The 12,297-nt window shown below is 42.9% G+C and overlaps 1 protein-coding gene across 3 annotated transcripts in view; it reads left to right on the top strand.

Moving 5' to 3' along the window:
- Positions 1-12,297, top strand: part of LOC139543158 (plexin-B3-like) — a 264,643-nt gene that overhangs the window by 234,991 nt on the left and 17,355 nt on the right. For all 3 annotated transcript variants that reach the window (XM_071349397.1, XM_071349399.1, XM_071349398.1), the window contains exons 32-34: positions 439-599; positions 1,324-1,471; positions 1,766-1,830. In XM_071349397.1, the coding sequence (XP_071205498.1) occupies positions 439-599; positions 1,324-1,471; positions 1,766-1,830 (374 nt within the window). The remainder of the gene's footprint in view (positions 1-438; positions 600-1,323; positions 1,472-1,765; positions 1,831-12,297) is intronic.

Consider the following 12,297-nt stretch of genomic DNA (forward strand, 5'->3'; position numbering starts at 1 on the left):
CTAGGGGACGCTGCAGATGGTATGGTACACACCTAGCTGTGTGTCTAGAGGATGTCTCCTCTCTAGGGGACGCTGCAGATGGTATGGTGTACACCTAGCTGTGTGTCTAGAGGATGTCTCCTCTCTAGGGGACGCTGCAGATGGTATGGTACACACCTAGCTGTGTGTCTAGAGGATGTCTCCTCTCTAGGGGACGCTGCAGATGGTATGGTGTACACCTAGCTGTGTGTCTAGAGGATGTCTCCTCTCTAGGGGACGCTGCAGATGGTATGGTGTACACCTAGCTGTGTGTCTAGAGGATGTCTCCTCTCTAGGGGACGCTGCAGATGTTATGGTGTACACCTAGCTGTGTGTCTAGAGGATGTCTCCTCTCTAGGGGACGCTGCAGATGGTATGGTGTACACCTAGCTGTGTGTCTAAAGCATGTTGTCTCTGCAGGGGACGCTGCAGAAGTTTGTAGACGATGTGTTCGTAGCCATTCTCAACACCAAGCGTCCTCCTCCCATCGCTGTTCGTTTCTTCTTTGACTTTCTGGATGACATGGCGGAGAAACACGGCATCGACGACCCCGACACCGTTCACATCTGGAAGACCAACAGGTCAGTGTGTCGCTGGTCCTGGTTACTGGTTTGTCCTTCTATACATGTTAAATACAATTCAATGAAATGAAACTCTTCTATATTAAATGTTCACTGCAGAGAGAAAGTAGACTTTCGATAGTCGAGAAAGATCGACTGCAATCGCTGACAGAGCAGACTGACAGAGCAGACTGACTGAGCAGACTGACTGAGCAGACTGACGGAGCAGACTGACGGAGCAGACTGACTGAGCAGACTGACTGAGCAGACTGACGGAGCAGACTGACGGAGCAGACTGACGGAGCAGACTGACGGAGCAGACTGACGGAGCAGACTGACTGAGCAGACTGACTGAGCAGACTGACTGAGCAGACTGACGGAGCAGACTGACGGAGCAGACTGACGGAGCAGACTGACGGAGCAGACTGACGGAGCAGACTGACGGAGCAGACTGACTGAGCAGACTGACGGAGCAGACTGACGGAGCAGACTGACGGAGCAGACTGACGGAGCAGACTGACGGAGCAGACTGACTGAGCAGACTGACGGAGCAGACTGACGGAGCAGACTGACGGAGCAGACTGACGGAGCAGACTGACGGAGCAGACTGACGGAGCAGACTGACGGAGCAGACTGACGGAGCAGACTGACAGATCGCCTCGCATCCTAAATAACGACTGAACAAATGTGATATTGTTTTTTGTATGTCCTTTCAGTAAGAGTAGTGTTTGTGTTTCCCTCCCAGCCTGCCTCTGAGGTTCTGGGTCAACATCCTGAAGAATCCTCAGTTTGTATTTGACGTCCAGGTGACGGATAGCGTGGACGCTGTCCTCTCTGTCATCGCTCAGACGTTCATCGACTCCTGCACCACCTCCGAACACAAAGTCGGACGGGTCAGAAACACTTATTTTAACGTTTATTTAATTAACTTGGGTGTTTATTTTGTATATATTTGCTCTATTATTAATAATACCCAAGTTTCATCATCTTGAATGTGTGATTATTTTATTGATGGTATTTTCAGAATACAGCAGGGGGAAATCAGTCACCAATACAAATGATATTGATTCAGATTCTGAGCTCTTGTCGTTCCTCGTCAGGTCTGTCCAGACAACTTTAGCCTGTGAGAACCGGTGAAGGAGTCTTGTATTTTATAATCCATATTAACACGTTTTGTTGACCTGTAGGACTCTCCAGTGAACAAGCTGCTCTACGCCAGAGAGATCCCCAGATACAAGCAGCTGGTTGAGAGGTGAGACAGACTGTAGTGCTTGGAGTCCTGACACATTCGAGTTGTGTTGATGTCTGTGAAGCAGGAAGTCACCCCGCTATGTAATGAAGATGTTCTAGAGCTGGGTCGACTGTGGGTGTTCTGTGGGTGTTGTTCGAGGTATTACAGTGTTCTGTGGGTATTGTTCCAGGTATTACAGTGTTCTGTGGGTATTGTTCCAGGTATTACAGTGGGTATTGTTCCAGGTATTACAGTGTGTTCTGTGGGTATTGTTCCAGGTATTACAGTGTGTTCTGTGGGTGTTGTTCCAGGTATTACAGTGTGTTCTGTGGGTGTTGTTCCAGGTATTACAGTGTTCTGTGGGTATTGTTCCAGGTATTATAGTGTTCTGTGGGTATTGTTCCAGGTATTACAGTGTGTTCTGTGGGTGTTGTTCCAGGTATTACAGTGTGTTCTGTGGGTATTGTTCCAGGTATTATAGTGTTCTGTGGGTATTGTTCCAGGTATTACAGTGTTCTGTGGGTATTGTTCCAGGTATTACAGTGTGTTATGTGGGTGTTGTTCCAGGTATTACAGTGTGTTCTGTGGGTATTGTTCCAGGTATTACAGTGTTCTGTGGGTATTGTTCCAGGTATTACAGTGGGTATTGTTCCAGGTATTACAGTGTGTTCTGTGGGTGTTGTTCCAGGTATTAGTGTTCTGTGGGTATTGTTCCAGGTATTATAGTGTTCTGTGGGTGTTGTTCCAGGTATTACAGTGTGTTCTGTGGGTATTGTTCCAGGTATTATAGTGTTCTGTGGGTATTGTTCCAGGTATTATAGTGTTCTGTGGGTGTTGTTCCAGGTATTACAGTGGGTTCTGTGGGTATTGTTCCAGGTATTATAGTGTTCTGTGGGTATTGTTCCAGGTATTACAGTGGGTTCTGTGGGTATTGTTCCAGGTATTATAGTGTTCTGTGGGTATTGTTCCAGGTATTACGGTGTGTTCTGTGGGTGTTGTTCCAGGTATTATTACAGTGTTCTGTGGGTGTTGTTCCAGGTATTATAGTGTTCTGTGGGTATTGTTCCAGGTATTACAGTGTGTTCTGTGGGTATTGTTCCAGGTATTACAGTGTGTTCTGTGGGTATTGTTCCAGGTATTAGTGTTCTGTGGGTATTGTTCCAGGTATTACAGTGTGTTCTGTGGGTATTGTTCCAGGTATTACAGTGTTCTGTGGGTATTGTTCCAGGTATTATAGTGTTCTGTGGGTATTGTTCCAGGTATTACAGTGTGTTCTGTGGGTATTGTTCCAGGTATTACAGTGTTCTGTGGGTGTTGTTCCAGGTATTACAGTGTGTTCTGTGGGTATTGTTCCAGGTATTATAGGGTTCTGTGGGTATTGTTCCAGGTATTACAGTGTGTTCTGTGGGTATTGTTCCAGGTATTACAGTGTTCTGTGGGTATTGTTCCAGGTATTACAGTGTGTTCTGTGGGTATTGTTCCAGGTATTACAGTGTTCTGTGGGTATTGTTCCAGGTATTACAGTGTTCTGTGGGTATTGTTCCAGGTATTATAGTGTTCTGTGGGTATTGTTCCAGGTATTACAGTGTGTTCTGTGGGTGTTGTTCCAGGTATTATAGTGTTCTGTGGGTGTTGTTCCAGGTATTATAGTGTTCTGTGGGTATTGTTCCAGGTATTACAGTGTGTTCTGTGGGTATTGTTCCAGGTATTACAGTGTGTTCTGTGGGTATTGTTCCAGGTATTATAGTGTTCTGTGGGTGTTGTTCCAGGTATTATAGTGTTCTGTGGGTATTGTTCCAGGTATTATAGTGTTCTGTGGGTATTGTTCCAGGTATTATAGTGTTCTGTGGGTATTGTTCCAGGTATTATAGTGTTCTGTGGGTATTGTTCCAGGTATTATAGTGTTCTGTGGGTATTGTTCCAGGTATTATAGTGTTCTGTGGGTATTGTTCCAGGTATTACAGTGTGTTCTGTGGGTATTGTTCCAGGTATTATAGTGTTCTGTGGGTATTGTTCCAGGTATTATAGTGTTCTGTGGGTATTGTTCCAGGTATTATAGTGTTCTGTGGGTATTGTTCCAGGTATTATAGTGTTCTGTGGGTGTTGTTCCAGGTATTACAGTGTGTTCTGTGGGTATTGTTCCAGGTATTATAGTGTTCTGTGGGTGTTGTTCCAGGTATTACAGTGTGTTCTGTGGGTATTGTTCCAGGTATTATAGTGTTCTCTGGGTATTGTTCCAGGTATTATAGTGTTCTGTGGGTGTTGTTCCAGGTATTATAGTGTTCTGTGGGTATTGTTCCAGGTATTACAGTGTGTTCTGTGGGTATTGTTCCAGGTATTACAGTGTGTTCTGTGGGTATTGTTCCAGGTATTACAGTGTTCTGTGGGTATTGTTCCAGGTATTACAGTGTGTTCTGTGGGTATTGTTCCAGGTATTACAGTGTTCTGTGGGTATTGTTCCAGGTATTATAGTGTTCTGTGGGTATTGTTCCAGGTATTACAGTGTGTTCTGTGGGTATTGTTCCAGGTATTACAGTGTTCTGTGGGTGTTGTTCCAGGTATTACAGTGTGTTCTGTGGGTATTGTTCCAGGTATTACAGTGTTCTGTGGGTATTGTTCCAGGTATTACAGTGTGTTCTGTGGGTATTGTTCCAGGTATTACAGTGTGTTCTGTGGGTATTGTTCCAGGTATTACAGTGTTCTGTGGGTATTGTTCCAGGTATTACAGTGTGTTCTGTGGGTATTGTTCCAGGTATTACAGTGTTCTGTGGGTATTGTTCCAGGTATTATAGTGTTCTGTGGGTATTGTTCCAGGTATTACAGTGTGTTCTGTGGGTATTGTTCCAGGTATTACAGTGTTCTGTGGGTGTTGTTCCAGGTATTACAGTGTGTTCTGTGGGTATTGTTCCAGGTATTACAGTGTTCTGTGGGTATTGTTCCAGGTATTACAGTGTGTTCTGTGGGTATTGTTCCAGGTATTACAGTGTTCTGTGGGTATTGTTCCAGGTATTACAGTGTGTTCTGTGGGTATTGTTCCAGGTATTACAGTGTGTTCTGTGGGTATTGTTCCAGGTATTACAGTGTTCTGTGGGTGTTGTTCCAGGTATTACAGTGTTCTGTGGGTATTGTTCCAGGTATTACAGTGTTCTGTGGGTATTGTTCCAGGTATTACAGTGTGTTCTGTGGGTGTTGTTCCAGGTATTACAGTGTGTTCTGTGGGTATTGTTCCAGGTATTATAGTGTTCTGTGGGTATTGTTCCAGGTATTACAGTGTGTTCTGTGGGTGTTGTTCCAGGTATTATAGTGTTCTGTGGGTGTTGTTCCAGGTATTATAGTGTTCTGTGGGTATTGTTCCAGCTATTACAGTGTGTTCTGTGGGTATTGTTCCAGGTATTACAGTGTGTTCTGTGGGTATTGTTCCAGGTATTATAGTGTTCTGTGGGTGTTGTTCCAGGTATTATAGTGTTCTGTGGGTATTGTTCCAGGTATTATAGTGTTCTGTGGGTATTGTTCCAGGTATTATAGTGTTCTGTGGGTATTGTTCCAGGTATTATAGTGTTCTGTGGGTATTGTTCCAGGTATTACAGTGTTCTGTGGGTGTTGTTCCAGGTATTACAGTGTGTTCTGTGGTTATTGTTCCAGGTATTACAGTGTGTTCTGTGGGTATTGTTCCAGGTATTACAGTGTTCTGTGGGTATTGTTCCAGGTATTACAGTGTGTTCTGTGGGTATTGTTCCAGGTATTACAGTGTTCTGTGGGTATTGTTCCAGGTATTATAGTGTTCTGTGGGTATTGTTCCAGGTATTACAGTGTGTTCTGTGGGTATTGTTCCAGGTATTATAGTGTTCTGTGGGTGTTGTTCCAGGTATTATAGTGTTCTGTGGGTATTGTTCCAGGTATTATAGTGTTCTGTGGGTATTGTTCCAGGTATTATAGTGTTCTGTGGGTGTTGTTCCAGGTATTACAGTGTGTTCTGTGGGTATTGTTCCAGGTATTATAGTGTTCTGTGGGTGTTGTTCCAGGTATTACAGTGTGTTCTGTGGGTATTGTTCCAGGTATTATAGTGTTCTGTGGGTATTGTTCCAGGTATTATAGTGTTCTGTGGGTGTTGTTCCAGGTATTACAGTGTGTTCTGTGGGTATTGTTCCAGGTATTATAGTGTTCTGTGGGTATTGTTCCAGGTATTATAGTGTGTTCTGTGGGTATTGTTCCAGGTATTACAGTGTGTTCTGTGGGTATTGTTCCAGGTATTATAGTGTTCTGTGGATGTTGTTCCAGGTATTACAGTGTGTTCTGTGGGTATTGTTCCAGGTATTATAGTGTTCTGTGGGTATTGTTCCAGGTATTATAGTGTTCTGTGGGTATTGTTCCAGGTATTACAGTGTGTTCTGTGGGTATTGTTCCAGGTATTACAGTGTGTTCTGTGGGTATTGTTCCAGGTATTATAGTGTTCTGTGGGTGTTGTTCCAGGTATTACAGTGTGTTCTGTGGGTATTGTTCCAGGTATTATAGTGTTCTGTGGGTATTGTTCCAGGTATTATAGTGTTCTGTGGGTATTGTTCCAGGTATTACAGTGTGTTCTGTGGGTATTGTTCCAGGTATTACAGTGTGTTCTGTGGGTGTTGTTCCAGGTATTATAGTGTTCTGTGGGTGTTGTTCCAGGTATTACAGTGTGTTCTGTGGGTGTTGTTCCAGGTATTATAGTGTTCTGTGGGTATTGTTCCAGGTATTATAGTGTTCTGTGGGTGTTGTTCCAGGTATTATAGTGTTCTGTGGGTATTGTTCCAGGTATTACAGTGTGTTCTGTGGGTATTGTTCCAGGTATTACAGTGTGTTCTGTGGGTATTGTTCCAGGTATTACAGTGTTCTGTGGGTATTGTTCCAGGTATTACAGTGTGTTCTGTGGGTATTGTTCCAGGTATTACAGTGTGTTCTGTGGGTATTGTTCCAGGTATTACAGTGTTCTGTGGGTATTGTTCCAGGTATTATAGTGTTCTGTGGGTATTGTTCCAGGTATTACAGTGTGTTCTGTGGGTATTGTTCCAGGTATTACAGTGTTCTGTGGGTGTTGTTCCAGGTATTACAGTGTGTTCTGTGGGTATTGTTCCAGGTATTACAGTGTTCTGTGGGTATTGTTCCAGGTATTACAGTGTGTTCTGTGGGTATTGTTCCAGGTATTACAGTGTGTTCTGTGGGTATTGTTCCAGGTATTACAGTGTTCTGTGGGTATTGTTCCAGGTATTACAGTGTGTTCTGTGGGTATTGTTCCAGGTATTACAGTGTTCTGTGGGTATTGTTCCAGGTATTATAGTGTTCTGTGGGTATTGTTCCAGGTATTACAGTGTGTTCTGTGGGTATTGTTCCAGGTATTACAGTGTTCTGTGGGTGTTGTTCCAGGTATTACAGTGTGTTCTGTGGGTATTGTTCCAGGTATTACAGTGTTCTGTGGGTATTGTTCCAGGTATTACAGTGTGTTCTGTGGGTATTGTTCCAGGTATTACAGTGTTCTGTGGGTATTGTTCCAGGTATTACAGTGTGTTCTGTGGGTATTGTTCCAGGTATTACAGTGTGTTCTGTGGGTATTGTTCCAGGTATTACAGTGTGTTCTGTGGGTATTGTTCCAGGTATTACAGTGTGTTCTGTGGGTATTGTTCCAGGTATTACAGTGTTCTGTGGGTATTGTTCCAGGTATTACAGTGTGTTCTGTGGGTATTGTTCCAGGTATTATAGTGTTCTGTGGGTATTGTTCCAGGTATTACAGTGTGTTCTGTGGGTGTTGTTCCAGGTATTACAGTGTTCTGTGGGTATTGTTCCAGGTATTACAGTGTTCTGTGGGTGTTGTTCCAGGTATTACAGTGTGTTCTGTGGGTATTGTTCCAGGTATTACAGTGTGTTCTGTGGGTATTGTTCCAGGTATTATAGTGTTCTGTGGGTATTGTTCCAGGTATTACAGTGTGTTCTGTGGGTATTGTTCCAGGTATTACAGTGTGTTCTGTGGGTGTTGTTCCAGGTATTATAGTGTTCTGTGGGTATTGTTCCAGGTATTACAGTGTGTTCTGTGGGTATTGTTCCAGGTATTACAGTGTGTTCTGTGGGTATTGTTCCAGGTATTATAGTGTTCTGTGGGTGTTGTTCCAGGTATTATAGTGTTCTGTGGGTATTGTTCCAGGTATTATAGTGTTCTGTGGGTATTGTTCCAGGTATTATAGTGTTCTGTGGGTATTGTTCCAGGTATTATAGTGTTCTGTGGGTATTGTTCCAGGTATTATAGTGTTCTGTGGGTATTGTTCCAGGTATTACAGTGTGTTCTGTGGGTATTGTTCCAGGTATTATAGTGTTCTGTGGGTGTTGTTCCAGGTATTATAGTGTTCTGTGGGTATTGTTCCAGGTATTATAGTGTTCTGTGGGTATTGTTCCAGGTATTATAGTGTTCTGTGGGTGTTGTTCCAGGTATTACAGTGTGTTCTGTGGGTATTGTTCCAGGTATTATAGTGTTCTGTGGGTGTTGTTCCAGGTATTACAGTGTGTTCTGTGGGTATTGTTCCAGGTATTATAGTGTTCTGTGGGTATTGTTCCAGGTATTATAGTGTTCTGTGGGTGTTGTTCCAGGTATTACAGTGTGTTCTGTGGGTATTGTTCCAGGTATTATAGTGTTCTGTGGGTATTGTTCCAGGTATTACAGTGTGTTCTGTGGGTATTGTTCCAGGTATTACAGTGTGTTCTGTGGGTATTGTTCCAGGTATTATAGTGTTCTGTGGATGTTGTTCCAGGTATTACAGTGTGTTCTGTGGGTATTGTTCCAGGTATTATAGTGTTCTGTGGGTATTGTTCCAGGTATTATAGTGTTCTGTGGGTATTGTTCCAGGTATTACAGTGTGTTCTGTGGGTATTGTTCCAGGTATTATAGTGTTCTGTGGGTGTTGTTCCAGGTATTATAGTGTTCTGTGGGTATTGTTCCAGGTATTATAGTGTTCTGTGGGTATTGTTCCAGGTATTATAGTGTTCTGTGGGTATTGTTCCAGGTATTATAGTGTTCTGTGGGTATTGTTCCAGGTATTATAGTGTTCTGTGGGTGTTGTTCCAGGTATTATAGTGTTCTGTGGGTATTGTTCCAGGTATTACAGTGTGTTCTGTGGGTATTGTTCCAGTTATTATAGTGTTCTGTGGGTAATGTTCCAGGTATTATAGTGTTCTGTGGGTGTTGTTCCAGGTATTACAGTGTGTTCTGTGGGTATTGTTCCAGGTATTATAGTGTTCTGTGGGTATTGTTCCAGGTATTATAGTGTTCTGTGGGTATTGTTCCAGGTATTACAGTGTGTTCTGTGGGTATTGTTCCAGGTATTATAGTGTGTTCTGTGGGTGTTGTTCCAGGTATTATAGTGTTCTGTGGGTGTTGTTCCAGGTATTACAGTGTGTTCTGTGGGTGTTGTTCCAGGTATTACAGTGTTCTGTGGGTATTGTTCCAGGTATTACAGTGTTCTGTGGGTGTTGTTCCAGGTATTACAGTGTGTTCTGTGGGTATTGTTCCAGGTATTACAGTGTGTTCTGTGGGTATTGTTCCAGGTATTACAGTGTTCTGTGGGTATTGTTCCAGGTATTATAGTGTTCTGTGGGTGTTGTTCCAGGTATTACAGTGTGTTCTGTGGGTGTTGTTCCAGGTATTACAGTGTGTTCTGTGGGTGTTGTTCCAGGTATTACAGTGTGTTCTGTGGGTATTGTTCCAGGTCTTACAGTGTTCTGTGGGTGTTGTTCCAGGTATTACAGTGTGTTCTGTGGGTATTGTTCCAGGTATTACAGTGTGTTCTGTGGGTATTGTTCCAGGTATTATAGTGTTCTGTGGGTATTGTTCCTGGTATTACAGTGGGTTCTGTGGGTATTGTTCCAGGTATTATAGTGTTCTGTGGGTATTGTTCCAGGTATTACAGTGTGTTCTGTGGGTGTTGTTCCAGGTATTATTACAGTGTTCTGTGGGTATTGTTCCAGGTATTACAGTGTGTTCTGTGGGTATTGTTCCAGGTATTACAGTGTGTTCTGTGGGTATTGTTCCAGGTATTACAGTGTGTTCTGTGGGTATTGTTCCAGGTATTACAGTGTTCTGTGGGTATTGTTCCAGGTATTACAGTGTGTTCTGTGGGTATTGTTCCAGGTATTACAGTGTTCTGTGGGTATTGTTCCAGGTATTATAGTGTTCTGTGGGTATTGTTCCAGGTATTACAGTGTTCTGTGGGTGTTGTTCCAGGTATTACAGTGTGTTCTGTGGGTATTGTTCCAGGTATTATAGGGTTCTGTGGGTATTGTTCCAGGTATTACAGTGTGTTCTGTGGGTATTGTTCCAGGTATTATAGGGTTCTGTGGGTATTGTTCCAGGTATTACAGTGTGTTCTGTGGGTATTGTTCCAGGTATTACAGTGTGTTCTGTAGGTGTTGTTCCAGGTATTACAGTGTGTTCTGTGGGTATTGTTCCAGGTATTACAGTGTGTTCTGTGGGTATTGTTCCAGGTATTACAGTGTGTTCTGTGGGTCTTGTTCCAGGTATTATAGTGTTCTGTGGGTGTTGTTCCAGGTATTATAGTGTTCTGTGGGTATTGTTCCAGGTATTATAGTGTTCTGTGGGTATTGTTCCAGGTATTACAGTGTGTTCTGTGGGTATTGTTCCAGGTATTACAGTGTGTTCTGTGGGTATTGTTCCAGGTATTATAGTGTTCTGTGGGTATTGTTCCAGGTATTATAGTGTTCTGTGGGTATTGTTCCAGGTATTACAGTGTGTTCTGTGGGTATTGTTCCAGGTATTATAGTGTTCTGTGGGTGTTGTTCCAGGTATTATAGTGTTCTGTGGGTATTGTTCCAGGTATTATAGTGTTCTGTGGGTATTGTTCCAGGTATTATAGTGTTCTGTGGGTATTGTTCCAGGTATTATAGTGTTCTGTGGGTATTGTTCCAGGTATTATAGTGTTCTGTGGGTGTTGTTCCAGGTATTATAGTGTTCTGTGGGTATTGTTCCAGGTATTATAGTGTTCTGTGGGTATTGTTCCAGGTATTATAGTGTTCTGTGGGTGTTGTTCCAGGTATTACAGTGTGTTCTGTGGGTGTTGTTCCAGGTATTACAGTGTGTTCTGTGGGTATTGTTCCAGTTATTATAGTGTTCTGTGGGTAATGTTCCAGGTATTATAGTGTGTTCTGTGGGTATTGTTCCAGGTATTACAGTGTGTTCTGTGGGTATTGTTCCAGGTATTATAGTGTTCTGTGGGTGTTGTTCCAGGTATTACAGTGTGTTCTGTGGGTATTGTTCCAGGTATTATAGTGTTCTGTGGGTATTGTTCCAGGTATTATAGTGTTCTGTGGGTATTGTTCCAGGTATTACAGTGTGTTCTGTGGGTATTGTTCCAGGTATTACAGTGTTCTGTGGGTGTTGTTCCAGGTATTATAGTGTTCTGTGGGTATTGTTCCAGGTATTACAGTGTGTTCTGTGGGTATTGTTCCAGGTATTACAGTGTTCTGTGGGTGTTGTTCCAGGTATTACAGTGTGTTCTGTGGGTATTGTTCCAGGTATTATAGTGTTCTGTGGGTATTGTTCCAGGTATTACAGTGTGTTCTGTGGGTATTGTTCCAGGTATTATAGTGTTCTGTGGGTATTGTTCCAGGTATTACAGTGTGTTCTGTGGGTATTGTTCCAGGTATTATAGTGTTCTGTGGGTATTGTTCCAGGTATTATAGTGTTCTGTGGGTATTGTTCCAGGTATTACAGTGTGTTCTGTGGGTATTGTTCCAGGTATTACAGTGTTCTGTGGGTATTGTTCCAGGTATTATAGTGTTCTGTGGGTATTGTTCCAGGTATTACAGTGTGTTCTGTGGGTATTGTTCCGGGTATTACAGTGTGTTCTGTGGGTGTTGTTCCAGGTATTACAGTGTGTTCTGTGGGTATTGTTCCAGGTATTACAGTGTTCTGTGGGTATTGTTCCAGGTATTACAGTGTGTTCTGTGGGTATTGTTCCAGGTATTACAGTGTGTTCTGTGGGTATTGTTCCAGGTATTACAGTGTGTTCTGTGGGTATTGTTCCAGGTATTATAGTGTTCTGTGGGTATTGTTCCAGGTATTACAGTGTGTTCTGTGGGTGTTGTTCCAGGTATTAGTGTTCTGTGGTTGTTGTTCCAGGTATTATAGTGTTCTGTGGGTATTGTTCCAGGTATTACAGTGTGTTCTGTGGGTATTGTTCCAGGTATTACAGTGTGTTCTGTGGGTATTGTTCCAGGTATTACAGTGTGTTCTGTGGGTATTGTTCCAGGTATTACAGTGTGTTCTGTGGGTATTGTTCCAGGTATTACAGTGTTCTGTGGGTGTTGTTCCAGGTATTACAGTGGGTTCTGTGGGTGTTGTTCCAGGTATTAGTGTTCTGTGGGTATTGTTCCAGGTATTACAGTGTGTTCTGTGGGTATTGTTCCAGGTATTATAGTGTTCTGTGGGTGTTGTTCTAGGTATTACAGTGTGTT

The sequence above is a fragment of the Salvelinus alpinus genome, chromosome 17 (genome assembly GCF_045679555.1).
Source record: "Salvelinus alpinus chromosome 17, SLU_Salpinus.1, whole genome shotgun sequence".
In the NCBI taxonomy this organism is placed as follows: Eukaryota; Metazoa; Chordata; class Actinopteri; order Salmoniformes; family Salmonidae; genus Salvelinus; species Salvelinus alpinus.